Raw genomic sequence first — 21,549 nt, 5'->3', positions numbered from 1 at the left:
GCCCTACAGGTCTGAAGGGGAGTGTCATCTTACTGTAATACAACCCCCTCAATGGTAGAGTTTTCACCCTACAAAAAATGTGACCAGTATTCAGTCTAAGTGACAGTCTCATTTTGTCTGACTTTTCTGTCCCAACTATCAGAGTTTGGCAGCTTGATCCATTAGATGTTATGATGGAAAGTACCTTGTGTTAGGCTTGCATTCTATCCAAAGAATTGCATGTAATTTTACAGTCTGTTTAACAAGAAAGAAACTGGGATATAGTTCGGTTCCATGATCCATATGGCTTGGAAAGCAACCAGAGAATACAAATAATCTGGTTAGAACAGCTGATCTTACATAAACACCTTCAGTGGCTTAATAAACCAGCTATGCTGACCTGCCTTTGAATCTAGTTTTATCTGTTGGGACATTCGGTTTCATATGGACTTTTACAAGGAAGTCTTATGCTGAGAGAAGTCAATTGGACGCGTATGATTTATCCTTTTATTTATTTATTTTTTTTTTTTGGATTGATTTTACAGTGATGCCAAAACTCCGGTTTCACCGGAAAAAACTCCGGTCTGGAGCAAAAAATTCCGGGCTCCGGGCAAATTCCGTTAAATTCCGGTGAGGTCAATTTGTTCCATGGATACCCCCCCCCCCCCCCCCTCTCCAACCACAACATCATCATCACTGCCACTAGTATTACAACCATCATCACTACCACTACTACTGCAACCAACACCACATCATCATCACTACCACTACTACTACAACCACATCATCATCAGTACCACAACTACTACTACAGCCACCACCACCACATCATCATCACTACCACTACTACTACAACCACCACCACATCATCATCACTACTACTACTGCTGCAACCACCACTACCACATCATCATCAATACTACTACAACCACCAACATCACATTATCACTACCACTACCACATCATCACGAGCTCTACAACCACCACCACCACATCATCATCACTACCACTACTACTACAACCACCACCACCACATCATCATTACCACTACTACTACTACAACCACCACATCATCACTACTACTACAACCACCACCACCACCACATCATCATTACCACCACCACTACTACAACCGCCACCACCTCATTGTCATCACGACCACAACTACTACAACCACTATACCACCACCACATCATCATCACTACAACTACTACTTCAACCACCACCACATCATCATCACTACCACTACTACTACAACAACCACCACTACATCATCATCATCACTACCACGACTACTACAAGCATCAGCACCACATCATCACTACCACTACTACTACAACCACCACCACCACATCATTATTACAACTACTACTACTGTAACCACCACCACCACATCATCACGAGCACTACTACTACAACCACCACCACCACATCATCACTACCACTACTACTACAACCACCACCACCACATCATCATTACCACTACTACTACTGTAACCACCACCACCACATCATCACTAGCACTGCTACTACAACCACCACCACCACATCATCACTACCACTACTACTGCAACCACCACCACCACATCATCATCACTGCAACTACCACTACTACTACAACCACCACTACAACATCACTACCACTACTGCTACAACCACCACCACCACATCATCACTATCACTACTACTACAACCACCACCACCACATCATCACTACCACTACTACTACAAGCACCACCACCACTTCATCTTCATCACTACCACCACCACTGCTACTACAACCACCACCACCACATCATCATCACTACCACTGCTACTACAACCACCATCACCACCACATCATCATCACTACCACTGCTACTACAACCATCAGCACCACATCATTTTCACAAGCACTACTACTACAACCACCACCACCACATCATCACTACTACTACTACTACAACCACCACCACCACATCATCATTACCACTACTACTACTACAACCACCACTACCACCACCACATCATCACTACCACTACTACTACAACTACCACCACTACTACAACCGCCACCACCTCATTGTCATCACGACCACAACTACTACAACCACTATACCACCACAACATCATCATCACTACAACTACTACTTCAACCACCACCACCACCATATCATCATCACTACCACTACTACTACAACAACCACTATCACATCTTAATCATCACTACTACTATTACTTACAACCACTAACACCACATTACCACCAGTCACCAGTACTTCAATCTCTACCATTAGGTTTTGGCGCTTTACTTCATTTGAAATAAGGAAACTTTGGGATTGTATTTGGCAATGTGTTTATGTATCATAATATAATTCTAATCAGTTATCTATTTAGAACTATACAATATGTAAACACAATATCAAATACCATTTGAATTCCTTTTTCTTGTGTGCGGAAATTCCTCTTTCGGCGTTGAAATTCCTACGAGTGGTGTCTGAAACTCCTGTGAGCCAAATTTAAAGTTGGCGTCTCTGATTTTATTTTTCCTTGTAAATCACCTCCCTGTACTATATTATTTATTTACTCAAGCCCAGCATGTGGATCCGAGGCCATCATTAACTTTTATCCATCCAACTCTCTTCTCAACCATCTTATTCAGTTCTCTCAAGGAGGTTTCATGTCCCTTGATTATCTCCAGAGTTGAGCATCTCCAGTTGCTTCTTAGCCATTCCCTTTGTCTTTTTCTCAGTGGTTTCCATGCTCATATTATTCGTTGTTATTAATATGTATTATATAATCATTTATGTGTACTCGTTGTGGCAGGTTCTCATGCCAGTGTCTTGGTAGGATTCACTTTTTCATCATCTTCCCAATAAATGGCATTGAAATGCCCTAAAAGTGTTATAAGCACCAAAGTAACTCTAAAATCAAACAAAACAATTAATCTCTTTCGTTTTGTTTTTTTTATTCTGAATTCACCAGGTTATACAATGTTGCCGATTTTCAGTCTATTTATGGAATTCAGTATTAGTATATTTAGTATATTTCCAATCACCTGGTGAATGGGAAGAAGTAAGCATGTAAATCTTTCACTGAGTTAGATGTTCAGAAAGGGATCCGCAGTTGTGTTTGAATAAAAGTTTTCAGTAATTCTCTTCTCTCCCGAATCAACAACCCTAACATTAGATGATAAGGATTGTAGTAACTACCGTGATTGCCAGAACTCGGTATTCTGGCTGTAGGACTCCAGGCTAGGATGGGTCCAGATGGCCGGTGAATCACGGAATTACTGAGTTAAAACTAGATATTAAATAGATAATGTTAAGATATAAAAATATAGCTTACCCTGAATCTAGCTAGTCGTAATGGTAGATAGGTATGGTCGCAACAGATATGGTATGGTAGATAGTTTAGTGTAGAGCTTGAAGTGTGCAGTAGGTAAGTCTGTAGGTAAGTGTAGTGAAGTAAGTCGTCTGTTGTATCGAAGTGTGGTAAGTAAGTGTCGTAAGTCTAGGAGCAAGTGTAGTAAGAATCTGGGTAAGTGTGAAGTGTGTAGGTAAGTGTGTCTATCGAGAGGTCCACTCGGCTTTATATGAGCCGGGTCAGCTCGGGACGAGGCAGAGCGGAAGTAGGAATGACCATTGCCAAGGTCACTAGCCGTACGATTGTTTACGGCTAGAGATCCCTACAGGATGATAAAAATGGTTATGCTTAAGTTTGAAGTTATGATGAAATCTTTTGTTTTGCTATAACTGTTCATTGGTTATTAAAAAAAAATTAATGCACACTAGCTCATATCATCTGAAGTCTGTACAGACTTTTGATCAATGCTCTATGGAAAGGTTTTCCGCATAGACAGCCCAAGATGAGAAACAGATTCCATTCCATCCTTGGTGTATATACAAGGGAGAACTAGTTTACTGGAATCTCAGGCTGAATGTCAGAGACAAGGTTTTAAATAACTTTCAAATAGTTTGGAAAGATGAAGAAAGATAGAAATAAACAGTTCCAAGAGGAAAGAATAAAGTATTGATTATTGATATTGATACCAGTTATTTGAATTTCTGGTAGGTTATAAGCACTTTCCGCTATATAAAGCTCAAGTTTTTTTGTGTGTTTTTTTTTTGTTGTTGTTTTGTTTTTTGGGTTATTTGAAGTTTTTTCGAGCTCACAGATCACACTATAAAAAAAGATAGTCTTTCAATTCTGATCAGGGCTCTTCTCAACCATTTGAATGCTTTTGATATGATTGTCATTTGTATTGTTTCAGGTAATTGTGCTGTCTTAAAACCATCCGAGTTGGCAGAACACACTGCACAGTTCCTCGAGGAATATTTACCCAAATATGTTGATAATGTGAGAATGTAATTCCTTCTCCTTCCTGAATCTCTCTCTCTCTCTCTCTCTCTCTCTCTCTCTCTCTCTCTCTCTCTCTCTCTCTCTCTCTCTCTCTCTCTCTCTCTCTCTCCTCTCTCTCTCTCTCTCTCTCTCTCTCTCTCTCTCTCTCTCTCTCTCTCTCTCTCTCTCTCTCTCTCTCTCTCTCTCTCTCTCTCTCTCTCTCTCTCTCTCTCTCTCTCTCTCTCTCTCTCTCACCAGGAAAAAAATTATTGTAGTAAATACCATGATATAAGCATTTTACAATTTTTTTGAATTAATTTTTTTTTTTAATCTGATGATCGGAGAATAGCATTAATTTAACACACTGTACAATATATGCAGTTCTCTTAGGAGCTTGTATATTAATCAGATAAAAATAATGCTGTTTTGCACCAGACATGACCTGTATAATACATGATCACGTCTCCTATGCTTTTCTCTGACATTTTTTTTTTACATTTCCACCCACCTATTTACTAATCTGAAATGTATTGTAATGCAAGTTATATTAATCTTAAAACTATTTTTTTTTTCTAAAAGGATTGCTTTAAAGTGGTCAATGGAGCAGTTCCCGAGACGACTGCTCTGCTAGCCGAAAAATTTGACCTCATCTTTTACACAGGGAATTCAGTTGTTGGAAAAATCGTCATGTCAGCCGCTGCCAAGAACCTCACGCCAGTTGTACTGGAGCTCGGAGGAAAGAGGTGGGGGTTTTATTTGGTGGTTTCCTTTTTAGTATTCTGGGTTTTTATTTTTATAATCAAACTTTGTCAGTCCATTCATAATACATCGAGCCTTTCGCTGTCTTCAGACATGGTTGGAATACATGTGTTAATAAAGCTTTTTTTTTTAAATGATTGTGTATTTTCTGTCAAAGGATTGTTTTCATTGTTTTGTATTGTTTTTGTTGTTGTTGTTTGGGGTTTTTAAAGTTTTTTTTGTGTTTTTGTTTGTTTTTTGTTTTTTTGTTGGATTTTATTTTATTTGTAAAAATAGTATAACCTATTTAGTTATGGCCCTTCATTAATATATATTAATTTAATTAGTATGTGAGACTCAAGAATTAGTACATGAAAATATACAGACTATTCAACAACGATTCATTTAAAATTAGGTTAATTTGGTTTCCTCCCGATTCATGGAAATGGATTTGCATAATTTATGGCTCGTAAATTTGGCCAAATTTGAATTTCTCCACCTGGCTTAGTAGTATATTTGAACCAATATATTAAACGAAATTTTTTAGCATAAGTTGACTTCCTTTTGAATTGTACCTGACCACATCTACTTTAATACATTTTTTAAAAAATGATTGCTAATTTTTTTTTTTTATTCTGGGGGAGGGGGGGGGTTGTTTTAAAGAAAAGATGCATGTAATTATAGTTGCCTTTGACAGGTCAATAATTCTTGTTATTCTCTTCCTTTCCTACAGCCCTGTGTACGTGGATGAGGGTCTTGACTTGAAGGTTGTAGCCAAAAGACTTGCATGGGGAAAGTTTGTGAATGCGGGACAGACGTGTATTGCACCTGACTATGTCATGTGCCCCACTAATGTGCAGGTTGGAAGCCACTGTTATTTTCCCCCTTCTTTCCTCTTCTTCTTCTTCTTCTTTTGTCTTTCCTCCTCCTTTTTATTCTCCTTCCCCCCCTTCTTTCTATTTTTCTTCAAGAATATTTGTTACGGCTGTATATCGAAAATGTGTCAGTATTTATATTGCATTCTCATACAGTTGTAGATTCTAAAATGTCTGAGAGAGTCTTGTTTTTATAAAGATAGAGAATTTTCAAAAATTTATAAAATGCACATCCCATATTTATAATGTGTGTAGTCTGTTAGAACACTGCTGTCTGTTGGTGAATTGATACAGCAAGTTATAATGTAAGAGTGATCAGTCTTTTCAAATGGAATAAAGTTGCTTTGTTTTTGTTTTTTTTACCATTTATCGTCTTGTGACAGGATTCCTTGATTCAGATGATGCAGGAAACAGTCAAGGATTTCTTCTCAGAGAAACCTCAAGAATCAGAAAGTTATTCAAGAATAATCAATGAAAGACATTGGACGTAAGAATGCAGACTTCTTTTTCCTTTTTTGTATTGTATTGTGTAAGTTATTGATCGCAGAGTTTCAATATTTATCAAACATACAAACATCAACCAATGAAATTTTTAGGATACTAATCTTCTTTGCTTTCTTTGATGGAATTTTTAATAGTTTATTACTTTTTAAAAACAAGGTCTTGCCATTTGGACAGTTTTTGAAAATTAGAGGAACAGATTGGAAAAATGTTTTTAAAAAATGAAGGAAGGTGGGTAAAGAGGAAGAAACGTAAGCATTTTTTTATAAATGGGAAATATAATAACATTGTTCCCAACATTGACTGGCCGTGATGGGCTTATAAACTGAAATTAATATTTCTCATTTAGACTTTGTCTTTCACAATAATTTACTCTTGTTTATCTACTGGAGTCGTAGAAGGATATTTGTTTCAAATGCAGAAGATGTTTAATCTGAAAACTACCAACTGCAGTGATAATTGTCTTTTTACAACTTTGTCTATTTGATGTTGTAATGACAAAACCAGCTGGCTTTGACATTAACGCAACATTTCAGAGTTTGAACCACTCTTTGAGCACATAACTCGAAGATCCAGTGAAAAGGTGGGGGGTTTTTGTTGTTTTTTTTTTTTAACCCAGGAGTTTATCCTGTTCTATGAAACAATTGATGGCAGTAACAATTAATTTCCGACTTCCTTTGTAACTTGACGCTGGTCCGTCACAAAATAATGTTCACCTGGTTAAACAAGCATAGCTACCTAATTTCTGGGTCGACATGGAGGTCAGTGAGAAAACTGATTATTACCCAGATTTGTAACTGGTCCCTTTGCCTGTGAGTCGAGTGCTAAGAGTGGTAATAAGAGCAACTGGAGCAATGCGATTTAAAATGTGATATTTATTTCCTCCACATCCAGTCGCATTGAAAAGTTAAAGGAAGGTTGTCAGGTTGCTGTGGGTGGGGATGCTGATGTTAAGGACAAATACATAGCACCAACAGTCATCAGGGATGTTAAACCAACAGATCAGATTATGCAGCATGAGGTTTGTAGTTTATACATTTATTACAATAATCATTTTGATACTAAAAGAATAGATTTATATTGTTAGAAATATGCCTAATGTGGAGACCCTCAAGGACATTCTCTCACATATGCTCCACACTCACACAGATATATATATATATATATATATATATATATATATATATATATATATATATAGAGAGAGAGAGAGAGAGAGAGATATCAATTATATACATCGATAACAAGAAAATGTTGGTACTAATATAGATACGTGTACAGGCTGAATTTAAGGTCATCAGGATTAAACGCTTTGTGAGGAGATGGGCCTTCAGATGTTTCCCAAAATCTCCTGAAGAGATCCTGAAATCAAAGCAATCTACTGGATGAGTAGTATTTAAGGCTTAGATAAAGCTGCTCAAAAACAGTAAAACAAAGAAAAAGGCAACCTAGTCCTCTATCTTGGCTCTAACTAGAAGCCAATGAAGGCTTTGCATCATTTCTGTCGCCCTTTCACATCGACTCAAACATTAACCTTTTTTTACTGGCAGGGTTAGATTTTAATCAACCTACCAACTTATTTTGTGAATCCTGCCATCCAAACATATTCAATCTGTATACAGATTTTTTTTAATCCGAAATTTCCCTTATTCACATTTTTTTTTCCACTCTAGATTCAGTTTCATTTAACAACACTTTGAAGAAAATTGTTGAAATTAGGATGATAATAATAAGAGAATGGTTATGAGACCAGATTGAATGATACCGCTGCATGACTATATATTATTTTTATTTTTCTGAAAGTTCAGATTTTTAAATTATACTTAAACACATCTTGTTTGTTATCTGTGGAATATCTTATAATAATAATAATGGTATAGATTCATAGTGCACCAGACATCCCTTCACAAGCCTTTACTCTACAGGGTAGTGTTTTCAGTTTGAGGTCATTCGTCGATCGAGGTAATCACTGTAGGACATGCTGTACAATGAGATTGGAGAGATATTTTGATGATGAGCCTTCCACACACTTGAACACAGTGGTAGCTGATTTGTATAGCATGCGTTTGCCTACTGGCAGCCAATGCAGATGTATAACAGGGTTTGAATATTTTTTTCATTTTTGTCATTATCAGTTTAGCAATTTCCTTCTAATGATGATGGTTTGATATTATTTTTTTTTTTTTTATGTTTCCAGATATTTGGTCCATTGCTGCCAATCATGCCAGTAAAAGATCACAAGGAAGCCATTGAGATCATTAACCAAAGGTAAGCAGACTCTATTTTTGGATATCAGCAAGTCTGCTGCTTATATCAATAACAATAATATGTAAAGCAGGCTTGTCAACTCTGTCGAATGTATCAGTAAATTTCTTATATTTGTTTTCATTCTCATTATTGATATCTCTAATTTCCACTGGGTGGGGTTCCTGACCTCCCATAGTGGGCAGGGAGGTACTTGCTGTGTCTTCTATCCCCTGTATCTGTTTTCCAACTTGCTTTCTGTCTTTGTCTTGGAATGAGATTACTTGGTTTTGTCCTGGCCCTGGCCTGGGTCCTAGCTGGGAGGGAAACAGTCAAATGCATAGTTATTTTTTGGGGAGATGATATTTTTTTCCTTGTAAATCATCTCGATGTCATGTACTATTATGTTTGTTATTTTTAATGTATAATGTAAGCATTTGAGTGTATTCCTCTTTGTTGGATTTTATGCTTGTGTCTGGATGAGACTTATAGGTGATCTCAACTAAGTACATTCATGGTTTGCTCTTGGAATCTGCATCTGATCCCTATTTGTTCCCAGTTCCCCTTTGTCTTCCTTTCTCTTGGGTGCTTTAATTGTAATTCTAGAACTTTTTACTATCCCATTTTCTTCCTTTTTACTGGCGCTGATATAACCTAAATGTGTTGCAAGCGCCGTAAAACCCTTAAAAACAAAAAACAAAACATCTCTAATTTCCAGTCATTTTCCCTACTTTGTTACTTCTCTAGGAATACTGTTGTTATCATCTTAATAATCATTTTCCATCATCATTAACATTACCATTCTCATTCATGACCCAGATTTATCCAATAATTTTTTTGTACGTTTTGTTTTTGTTTTTCTGGATTTTTTGGGGGTTTTTTTTTCTTCTAGTATTGTCTGGCAAAGAAAAAAAGCAGATAAGATTGATAATGACAAAACCATGAATATCAATAAATTGAAAAGAATTTGAGATTGAAACGTTATCTTATAGTTTTCTTTGTCCTTGTTAACAAACTTGATATTTGAAAAACGCATAGATTCCCATTTTTAAAAAAGAGAAATAGTTACCTCACTGTTAACACGTCTATTATTGTTTTTTGTTTTTTTATGCTTTTGTTTTGTTTTAAAGAGCAATTTGAATATTAATGGCACATATCTTTCAGGCTGAATCACAGCTTCCTATCTAGCACATCAATTCCTGTTGTGTTTCAATTCCATCACAAGATGGATTTTTTTTTTTTTTTTTCGATATATGAAATATAAGAAGTAATTTAGAAAGGGTAAATAATTACTTCTTTTTTAATTCATTATTTTTTTTCAGAGATAAGCCTTTGTCAATGTATGTATTTAGCAACAAGAAGAAGATTGCAGAGGACTTCCTGAATCAGACCAGTAGTGGGGCTTTGCTGGTTAATGACACCGTAGTTCACGGAGGCTGTGAGTTCAACACTTGTCTTCTATTTCCTTTTTTTGTAAATATTGTCTTGAGGAGTGGTCACGTGTTTTGTCTAGAGCCCTCTGCAAAAGATGACTTATGTGCATTATGAATATATTATATTTTCTTCTATTTCCTCTTCTTTCTTTTTTCCTCCTCCTCCTCCTACTACTACTACCTCTTCTTCTTTTTTCTTCTTCCTCTTCTTCTTTTTTCTTCTTCCTCTTCTTTTTTTTTTCTTCTTCTTCTTCTCTTCTTCTTCTTCTCTTCTCTTCTTCTTCTTCTTCTTCTTCTTTCTTCTTCTTCTTCTTCTTCTTCTTCTTCTTTCTTCTTCTTCTTCTTCTTCTTCTTCTTCTTCTTCTTCTTCTTCTTCTTCTTCTTCTTCTTCTTCTTCTTTCTTCTTCTTCTTCTTCTTCTTCTTCTTCTTCTTCTTCTTCTTCTCTTCTTCTTCTTCTTCTTCTCTTTTCTTCTTCTTTTCCTCCTCTATTTCTTATATCATAGTTTTTTTATTATTTCATTTTTATTTCATTTTTTTTTTTTTTTATTTTTTATTATTATTATTATTATATTATTATTATTATTATTTTTATTATTATTATTATTATTATTTTATTATTATTTATTATTATTATTATTATTTTTATTATTATTATTATTATTATTATTATTATTATTATTATTATTATTATTATTTATTAATTTTTTTTATTAAATTATTTATTATTATTATTACCGTGTTCCATTTTCTCTCTTCCCAGTGAACACCCTGCCTTTTGGGGGTGTTGGTGCTAGTGGAACTGGTGCCTACCACGGCAAGCACACATTTGACTGCTTCAGCCACAGAAAGGCAGTTCTGGAAAAATCTATGGCCATGGAACAAGTCAACAAGTGAGTCATGTGTAGCTCATAACCAGAGAGTAGGTTAAAGACGTAAACTTAGACTGGAGCAAGTTATCGGCTTAGTGAATGACCGATCTCCTTCAGATTGGAAAGTAATGCAATCATATCTCTGTGGAATATCTCTCTCTCTCTCTCTCTCTCTCTCTCTCTCTCTCTCTCTCTCTCTCTCTCTCTCTCTCTCTCTCTCTGTCTCTGTATAAAGAATGATTCATTTGTTGATATGTCATTATTTTCTTAGATCATACATACATCTCTAACCAAATCTAATATGTATTGTCTCTTCCGTCAGCCTTCGTTATCCTCCTTACACAGACTCCAAGATGGGCTGGATCCAGTGGCTAGGGTCCAAAAAGGTTAAAAGGGGTGGAGCTCTCTCTTTTCTACCTTTCATGGTTCTGGGGACAGTTTTTGCCATGCTTTTCAAGGTATGAGGAATGATCCATTTGTTATATCATTTTATGATTCTCAGCAAATTGAGAAGGATCGGTGTAGGGGTAAAATCTCTTCTCTGGATTCTTTCAAATTTTTTTCAAGTGTTAGCCTATTTTTACAGACTTCTCACTTTTATCAAAAATATGTGATGTCCGTTCGGGATGAAATCATTTGACTTCCAACTTTTGGCCTTCATTCTTGACATATTTTTTTTCAATAAGAATGTCATTTATAATTAATTTTTAATTTATTGCATTTTGATAGGTCTGGAGAAATTAAATGTAGGTTTAGATTCGATACTAATAGAACATGCCCTGATTATGTGGAGCGTTTATTTTCCCTATTACATATTAAAATCCCATCGGGTTGTCTGTAATCAGAGAGAGGAGCTTGGTGTTTGCATTTACTCATTTTACTAGTTTTTAAAAGCATTGTTAGTTTTGTTTTTCACTCCAGAATTTGTTGGAAAATGTGGAAAAGCAACATTAATTTGTTTTGTCTTTTTAATATTTGGATTTTTGTCAGATATGCAAGATAAAAATGATAAATTAAGGTTGTCTTTTTCATTTTTTTTATTTAATTGCGAAGGCTTGTTGTTTAAGAAATGAACAAGTTGAACATGAGTAGGGAATTGGGTAATTATATTTTCTTTGCAGACACCATTTTTATTTTCAATGAGTTTTACATTTTTTTTAGATTTTACTTATTCTTCCATTTTTTTTTTTAAAAATTTAAACAGTTCGGTTTCTTTTCATTTCGTAATTAGTTAAGGGATTTAGTAAATCTATTCCAGTAGTGTTTTTATCAGAATTTTTGTATTCTTTCCATATTTAGATTTTTATTAAAGAATTTTGTAGTATTTTATTTTACTTCTTTTTTTTTTTCAATGTTAATTAATTGTTATACAATTTACTTGTTTTATAGTTCTTGGAGGAGGTTTTATTTCTTTTTTTTTTCTTTTTTTTTTCTTTTTTTTTTTTATTCATGGAAAGCATTAAATTATTTGGGTTTTTTTTAAAAATATGCAAACGGTATGCACTTTCTTTTTTTAAGTTCTATACTTTTTTAATAAGCTATACCAATTTATAGACACAGTACCATTTTTCACTGTTGGGCGATTTTAAGGGCAAGTTGGCTAGCCCATAATTTTTTAAAAACTCATATGTTCACTTTCTCTCACTTTAAAAAAAAGTCAAAGCCATGTTTCGTTCAGCACCCAGTGTCAGTGTTTCATGTAAAACATTCTTATCTTTTTTTTAATGTTGGATCTTTAGATAAAATAGGTCTAATATATTTTTAAAACAGCATTCAAGTAACTTTGTCAAAACAGTTTTTAATAATACGGCATAACAAATTTGTCCTTAAAACTGACAGATTTCAATTTGTAGTTTGAAAAAAAACATATAGAAATAAAAGCAACAAAATTGACGTCACTCAGCTCTTTGTTATTCTTTTTGGCTAGCCATTTTTATGAGTAATTCTCACTAAATTGCAATAATCAAACTATAAACGTTCAAGGTTACAACACATAGTTTGGTGTGTTGGTGAGTTATATCCAACTGGTGTATGTTATGAGTTTTTTAACTAAACACAGAGCATCAATGTTTTTAAAGTCTGCCACATGTGCAAATAAAATCAGCTTCTATGCAATTTTTAATTTTTACATTTGTTTAAATATAATTTGGATATTAAATATTTTTTTAAGATACAAATTTCTTTCCTTAACATAATAAAATGGATGAAAATGTCACCACAACTGTTCTTAAATTTAAGCATTTTAAGGTAATGACTTAAGTAAGGCAGAGTGAGATCTTAGTATTTTACAAATTTTGTCAGTAAAGAAGAGAAGAAAAAAAAAGGTGGTCATCTGCTAAACATGCTGGATAATTGTTCCCAGTTTTAAATCTCCTCTTTCCAAGTCCACAAATTATTTTTTTTGGAGCCTGCGCTGCGGACAATGATAAACATGTAATTTGTTGTGATTCTTGGGTTTTGCGCTATCTTGCTTTGCCTGTGATTTTTGGATGATAATGAAATTGATATACATCCCTCTCCAAGTCAAGATTTTCTTGATTGTATTTCATATCTATCTCAATGACTTTTTTTTTTCCTCCTCCTTCAGCTGCATAGAGACCCAAAGTTGCTCAAAAGGCACAGTATTTTTGTTTTATTATTCGTAAGGTCGCATGGGAGAACCAAAACCTTTAATATCAAAACAGACTTGAAATTTTTGAGTTGTTTACATGTCTGCAACTGTTTCTGAATGTATCTCTCTCCCTATTCGACCTGAATATTGTGTCACGCTTTAAAATGCTTAATTGTGTTTGTGCTTGACACCTTGTTGATCTTTAAGATTTGACTTGTGCTTCATAGCAAGATGACATGTAAGGATTAGTTGAGCCTACTGTCCCTTCAATTGATATGATCATATGATACGTTGAAAGTGAGAATTAAAATCTTAAAACTATTTGAAGTGATCCAACAGATTCAATACAACCAAATTAAAATACTTAAATGTGATTCTACAAGTTGCTATTGTTTTCCCATGTGCCCACACATATTCTGTGACTGCAGTGATGCCAAAACTCCGGTTTCACCGGAAAAAACTCCGGTCTGGAGCAAAAAATTCCGGGCTCCGGGCAACTTCCGTCAAATTCCGGTGAGGTCAATTTGTTCCTAGGATACCCCCCCCCCCCTCCCCTTTCCAACTACCACATCATCATCATTGCCGCTAGTATTACAACCATCATCACTACCACTACTACTGCAACCACCACCACATCATCATTACTGCCACTACTACTACAACCACCACCACCACATCATCATCAGTACCACAACTACTGCAACCACCACCACCACATCATCATCATCATCATCACTACCGCTACCACAACTACCATCACCATTACAATCACAATCACCACATCATCATCACTACTACTACTACAACCACCATCACCAGATCATCACTACTACTACTACTACACCACCGCCACATGATCATCACTACCACTACAACCACCACTACCACATCATCATCACTACCACTACTACTACAGCCACCAGCATCACACCATCACTACCACTACTACTACAACCACAACTACCACATCATCATCATCACTACCACTACTACTACAACCACCACCACCACTACATCGTTATTACCACTATTACTACAACCACCACCTTCACATCATTACTACCACTACTACTACAACCACCACAACAACAACATCATTACTGCTACTACTACAACCACCACCACCACATCATCACTACCACTACTACTACAACCACCACCACCACATCATCATCACTGCAACTACCACTACTACTACAACCACCACCACCACATCATCATCATTGCAACTACCACTACTACTACAACCACCACTACAACATCACTACCACCACTACTACAACCACCACCACCACAACATCACTATCACTACTACTACTACAACAACCACCACCACCACCACATCATCACTACCACTACTACTACAAGCACCATCACCACTTCATCTTCATCACTACCACCACCACTGCTACTACAACCGTCACCACCACATCATCATCACTACCACTACTACTACAACCACCATCACCACCAAATCATCATCACTACCACTACTACTACAACCACATCATAATCACTACTACTACTACTACTACTACTACTACTACTACTACTACTACTACTACTACTACTACTACTACTACTACTACTACTACTACAACAACTACAACAACAACCACCACTACATCATTATCATCACGACCACAACTACTACAACCACTATACCACCACCACATCGTCATCACGACAACTACTACTTCAACCACCACCACATCATCATCACTACCACTACTACTACAACAACAACCATTATCACATCTTCATCATCACTACTACTTTTACTACAACCACCAACACCACATTATCACCTGTACTACAATCTCTACCATTAGGTTTTGGCGCTTTACTTCATTTGAAATAAGGAAACTTTGGGATTGTATTTGGCAATGTGTTTATGTATCATAATATAATTCTAATCAGTTATCTATTTAGAACTATACAATATGTAAACACAATATCAAATACCATTCGAATTCCTTTTTCTTGTGTGCGGAAATTCCTCTTTCGGCGTTGAAATTCCTACGAGTGGTGTCTGAAACTCCTGTGAGCCAAATTTAAAGTTGGCATCTCTGTGTGACTGGCTTTAATATTCTCTTTCTTTTTTTTTCTTTTTCTTTTTCTTTGTTCGTATATATTTGTTTTGATTATCCTTTGTGTTCTCTGTCATTGATATAAAAAATATATTGTAAATGAACTGTTGAAAATCGTTGTAATCTCGGTCTAGGAAAGATGTGTTGTATAGTGTCATAATCTATTGAAAGTCTGTGCTAGCTCAGCTTGGGTGCTTCTAAAAGGTGTTGAATAATAGTATCATATTGAAAACATGTACTACCTTGGCCTGGGCATCTTTTTTAATACAGGGGTAACCGCCTAATAATCTACCTTGTAATAACTGCTTCTTTCATGTACCAGAAATATGTATATTTCCGCCTAGATGGTGGTTTATCTCCACCCATCCCCATCACAATTTTTCCTTTTTCATTTTTTTTTTAATGAAATGAATAAAAACCACTCACCACAACCACCACATCATCATCCCTACTACAACTACCACCACATCATCATCCCTACCACCAGTACTACTACAACTACCACCACATCAACATCCCTACCACCACTACTACTACAACCACCACCACATCATCGTATCTATCACCGCTACTACTACAACCACCACCACATCATTATCCCTACCACAACTACTTCTACAACCATCACCATATCATTATCCCTACCACCACCACTACTACTACTACAACTACTCCAACCTCACCACATCATCATCCTTACCACCACAATTACTGCAACCACCGCCACCACATCATCCCTACCAATACTACTACAACCATCAACTCATCATCATCCTTACCACAACTACACTGCAACCACCACATCAAAATCCCTACCACCACCACTACTTCTACTACTACTACTACTACAACTACAACCACCACCACACCATCGTTCCTAAGACCACCACTACTACCACCACCACATCATCATCCCTACCACCACAACTACCATCACATCATATCCCCACCACTACTACTACAACTGTCAACACGTCACCATCCATTCCGCCACTACTACGACAACCACCACCATATCATCACCCCTAATACCACTGCTACTACAACCACCACCATATCATCATCCCGACCACCACTACCACATCATCACCCCTACCACCACAACTACTACGTTTACCACCACATCATCCTCAATCCCACCACTATTACTACAACCACCACCACATCATCATCCCTACCACAACTACTACAACCACTACACCATCATCCCTAAAACCACTACTACAAGTACAACCACCACCACATCATCATCTCTATCAGCTCTGCATCTACAATCACCACCACTCGACTAACTCCAACCAGTAAAGTTGTCGCCCAAGAGGCCTCTGCCTCTTAAGTAGAGAGTATTAAGTAGTGACTACTGCATTAATTATTTCCTCAAAAATTATCAATGAATTACTCTAATACTCTATGTGGATCTTCTCCAGTTTCTGTTTTGTTTTTTGTTTTTTTGTTAGTTTTCTTTTCATCATCATGGGTATGTTATTTGCTTCTTTTGGGGTTTTTTCGTTTTCTTTTGTTTTTAATTCCTATTTTCCTTTATTTTTCTTTTAAATTGATGTTTTATTATAATTAGAGCAAATGTGTGGTCGTTTTTGTAATGTTTGACAAGAAAAGACAATTTAGATGTTTTGGGGTTTTTTAGTTTTTTGTTTTGTTTTTTTTTAATCAAGGAAGGATTTAATCTCCATCAATTCCTCTTGTTTGAATAGTGAAAAACTTTTGATTTTTTTGCTTATGGCAATGCCCATGTTTGTATTGCTCGTGTCATATTGTAGAGAATATTTGAGAACTAAAAGACATCTAAGTAGTTTATTTATCCAAGACCAAGATTATTTAGCCTTTGACTTTTCTTTACAATAAAGGTTGTTGTACATCTCGGATGGTGCAATCAAAATATGCTTAACTTATGGAATTTAATGTACAAATGTGGTAAATGCTGTTATTTGTTTGTATGATTCATAAAGGCCAAAGTGCGGTATTGTAGTTATGAGATATGACACTCGCCTTCGGACCTATAGGTCCCTGGTTTGAGTCCGCCTGTGGGCAGGGCAGGGCAGGTCTAAAATGAGTACATTTTAGTGGATATTGCACCATTTAAAAAATGCTCAATATTCATCGTGATCATGAATCTGGAGTTTTTTCTGGTTTCTTTCACATTAAATGGGCAGAAGTAATTGCTTGCTACACTTTGGATAGGATGTTAGTGATTGCAAATTACTCTCCTTCGGATGTAAGAGATTTTAATGATCATCTTGTTAGTTTTATACGGAAATGATCTTTAGTTTATTTACGACAGGTCTGTACCGGTCATGATACTCAATTCTCTCACCTCATGTCTGGTTTAGATTTTGTTTTTTGTTTTTTCATTGTGATATTTTGGAAGAGGATATTTTTCTTCATAAGGACAAAAAAATAAAACGATGATCATTAAGTGTTGAAGAATCTAGTCATTAGTCTTAAATGGAAATTTTATAGGGAATGGATAATGATATATCATTCATATCTTTTTGTTTGGACCACTCCATTATAAAGAACAATAACTTTTTGGTTGATTACATAATATCTCTTGTGGTGTGTTTTTTTGTTTTTTTAATTTTCCTCTTTTTTTTCCACCATATAATTTTCATTCTGACTTTTCTTTATGATGTTTATCAATAGATTTGAAATTTAAGGACGTTTGAATTCGTAGCCTATTCTGTTACAATGACCCACAGCCTTTATTTGATGATCAATAATAATAAAATAATAAATTACCCTTGTATCTGAGCTTTACGTTGAAACGTCAGTTTCACACACTGGGCCTATTCCAAGACCTTATACAGCACACTTTTAAGTCCACTCAAACCAAGATTTTAAGGGGGGGAAAAACAGCCATTAGCAATATCATCTTAATATTTTCAAATTTCATTTTTTTTAATGAAGAAAATAGACTTCGTGTTTTAGATATGTTGTGTCTTACTTTTGTATCAAGCTTCATATTGTCGCTGAAATTTACAAATAAATTTTTTCTTTGGGCTACAAAAATCTACATATTTGGTATATGAAGCCGTAGCAAATGGTCATTGAACACAAAAAAAAAAGTTATTTTTGAAAAGCTACTGGAATGTTCAAGTTCAACTTCGTCTTTATCTGCAAAAGGCAAATTACCCATCACTGCAGATTTTATACAATTTCGTGGTGACTTTCTCCATTATTGTTATTGAGTTGAAAGATAAATGTTTAATAGTTGATCATATTTGTTGTTGTTGATAATATATAGGATTTCTGGTGGGAGAGTCTCCATTCCTTGATGGTTCTTGGGAAGATACTGTTTTTATATGTGTTGGTTCTGTGTGTTGGAATTGTGAACTTACTGCAATGATAATTTCTTGTGAATGTACAGTGTTGTTTTGTAAAATATTGTGGTAGTTACTGTCGTTTTGTTAGAATGTACTGTTCTGTGGGGAAATTGGAGGTGTTTTTCTTTCCGCCTACTCTCCAGTGTTTTCCACAGCAACAATTTCAGGGCCTCAGTAACACATTCAGGTTCGCACAAGTGATTGTTGGTGACAAACCTGGAAGCTGCTCGTTGAACTTGTTCGATTTTGTTGTTTTGTTTTCATTGGTTAAATTATGAAAAATAATTTTAAAAACGAATAGTCTAGTGCTACAAGTATAGCAGAAATAACATTACAAAGAGTTGGAAAAGTGAGGGCAACGTTGGTACTTCGTGAATACTTTTTCAATATTTTTAAACTTATTACTGGTGTAGTATTGGTAGAGGGTCCTAAGTTTTTGAATTATTCAACTGAGAAAAACTAATAAAAGAAATCCTTCCATAGTTTTTCAAAATAATTTAGTATCCATGTCTTTCTGTGTCGATTGTTACATGAAAATGGCAACAGCCTCATATTGTTTAAAAAGCTGACAATTATTTTCAACAAATAATTTTCTTTCCAACCATTTTTCTGTTATTGTTATTTTATTTTTTTTTCTTCTCTTTCTCTCAACCAGACTATTGGAGTAACGGCAGATACTTTCGAGGAGCAGCCATAAAATGATGATATTTTGGAGACGGTTGTTGTCATGGTGATTGTCTTAACGACATTAACTACACTATTTGCTAAACATACCAAAAAGTTGCTTTTATTTCCTTTTGTTTTATTTGTTTATCTTTTTTTTTTACACTCTTCTTTTAAGGGAGAGGGGTGTGAAGAAAGGGATGTTGTGGTATAATTATATCATAAGAAGTTGCTTCAATGTTCCTGATCACCTTTGACAGAAAAATTCTAAAAATGTGATCTTAAAAGTTTGGGGGTTTTTTTTAATTGTTGTTTTAAGAATTATGTACCGTAATCAATTTTTGTTAATGCAATGTTTTTTTATTTTTTAAAATTATTTTCGTATTGAACCATTGTCTTGTGATTTTTTTAATAGATGTAAATTCATCAGGAACAAAAGTAATATTACTAGTAGTCTATGCATATTTGTGACTGATAAATGCAAATTTATGTGTTTAGAAGTGCCATTTATTTCTTTATGGATCACTCAATGACTGTGACGATGGTATAGATTGACAAATTAAGAACGCCTTTGACAATTGTTTACAGAATGTTGAAAGATTTGTTTTATTGTGTCTTAAAGTTTTAGATGCGACTTTTTTTAAGAACCGGACATTTAGTTGATTTGACTTTTTTCTTTTTTTTGTCTTTGGGGGAGGAGGAGATTTATTTTGATTTTGTTTTTGTTTTGTTTTTTTCGGTGGTTTTTTGTTGTTCTTTTTTTTTATTTTTTTCTGGGGGGGGGGGCTTTTTTTTACCTTCTTTTTCTTTTGATTGTCATTTTTATTTTAAGATATAAGTGTAATTTCCCTTTTTTTTTTTTTTTTTTTTTTGCCTTTAAGTCTGAAAAGCGGGTAAAATAACGGATAAATAAATTTGAAATTGTTCATTCCTTTGCACTTTTTTATTGTGGCTTTAATAATGCGATACACCCTAAGTTAGTTTTACTACAGTAAGTTTTGCCTTGACAAAATCTACAAATGTTCTGATTGTTTATGTGAAATCATGGGTTTGAACTATGAATCCCAGGGCTATGAAGGTTGACAGGGCTATGACGATGATCGACTTTGAAGAGAGCTCTGATAGGATTGACCAAATGATTTGGATTTTTATCATGCAGATTCAATTCACATTATTTACATTCTCTTCTTTTTTCTTTTGGCTTTAACTATTTTGGCCGTTAATATACTCAAATGGATTATCAACTGTCCATCATAAATTGTTGAATTGTGAATAACGTGTGTTCTCTCAATACACATACCTACTCCCCTACTCTCTCTGTCCACTCTGCTGTGTCTGTCAGATCTGGTGCAAAGTGGTTTGCAATAGATTAGTGTCCTACCAAAGGGTAGCAAGCTAACATTACTATCTCTTTAAAATACTACAAAAACCGGGACAAATTCCGGTGCAAGTGATATTCAATTTCTAAAATTTTAACTTAATTGACTTAACTAAAATCTGCTTCTCTGTGAGATTTCAGTGTCCCCAAATTGGAAAAAAAAAAGCGTAAATTGCTCTAGGATGAGATGTTCCTCAATTATAATTTTCAACAAGTCTTGTTCAAACTACTTATATTTGTGTGCCTTTTTTGTTAATGTCACATGACTTTTCTTGTCCCTTCTGTCATTAAAATTTCCCATTGATGGCTCTATGAAACTCCTTTAAAAAGACAATGTAAATAACCTTTACGTAATCAAACAAATTTTCTCTTGATTTGTTTGTTTGAATTTTGCTTTGGAAACAGAGCAATAATAATTCAAAATACATGTTATTGTTTTAATACAATGTATGTTATAAAATATTTGCAATATCTGTAAATTGGATTAATAAAGACTATGTAACAAA

The 21,549-nt window shown here is 35.1% G+C and overlaps 1 protein-coding gene across 2 annotated transcripts in view; it reads left to right on the top strand.

Moving 5' to 3' along the window:
• LOC144978322 (aldehyde dehydrogenase family 3 member A2-like) overlaps window positions 1-21,549 on the top strand; it is a 32,844-nt gene extending 11,295 nt beyond the window's left edge. The window contains exons 5-15 of one of the 2 annotated variants that reach the window (XM_078924197.1): window positions 4,232-4,317; window positions 4,879-5,042; window positions 5,771-5,897; window positions 6,296-6,399; window positions 7,308-7,434; window positions 8,611-8,681; window positions 9,980-10,095; window positions 10,852-10,981; window positions 11,283-11,418; window positions 13,548-13,576; window positions 19,658-21,549. In XM_078924197.1, coding sequence (XP_078780323.1) covers window positions 4,232-4,317; window positions 4,879-5,042; window positions 5,771-5,897; window positions 6,296-6,399; window positions 7,308-7,434; window positions 8,611-8,681; window positions 9,980-10,095; window positions 10,852-10,981; window positions 11,283-11,418; window positions 13,548-13,576; window positions 19,658-19,670 — 1,103 coding nt within the window. In that variant the 3' untranslated portion in view covers window positions 19,671-21,549. The remainder of the gene's footprint in view (window positions 1-4,231; window positions 4,318-4,878; window positions 5,043-5,770; window positions 5,898-6,295; window positions 6,400-7,307; window positions 7,435-8,610; window positions 8,682-9,979; window positions 10,096-10,851; window positions 10,982-11,282; window positions 11,419-13,547; window positions 13,577-19,657) is intronic. The other variant, XM_078924196.1, reaches the window with a different exon arrangement.

This window comes from Berghia stephanieae, chromosome 8 (assembly GCF_034508935.2).
Source record: "Berghia stephanieae isolate SIO BIC M18660-M18661 chromosome 8, UCSD_Bste_1.3, whole genome shotgun sequence".
Lineage (NCBI taxonomy): Eukaryota > Metazoa > Mollusca > Gastropoda > Nudibranchia > Aeolidiidae > Berghia > Berghia stephanieae.
Note: the sequence above shows the minus strand (reverse complement) of the source record. Positions and strands in the feature narration are given on the sequence as shown.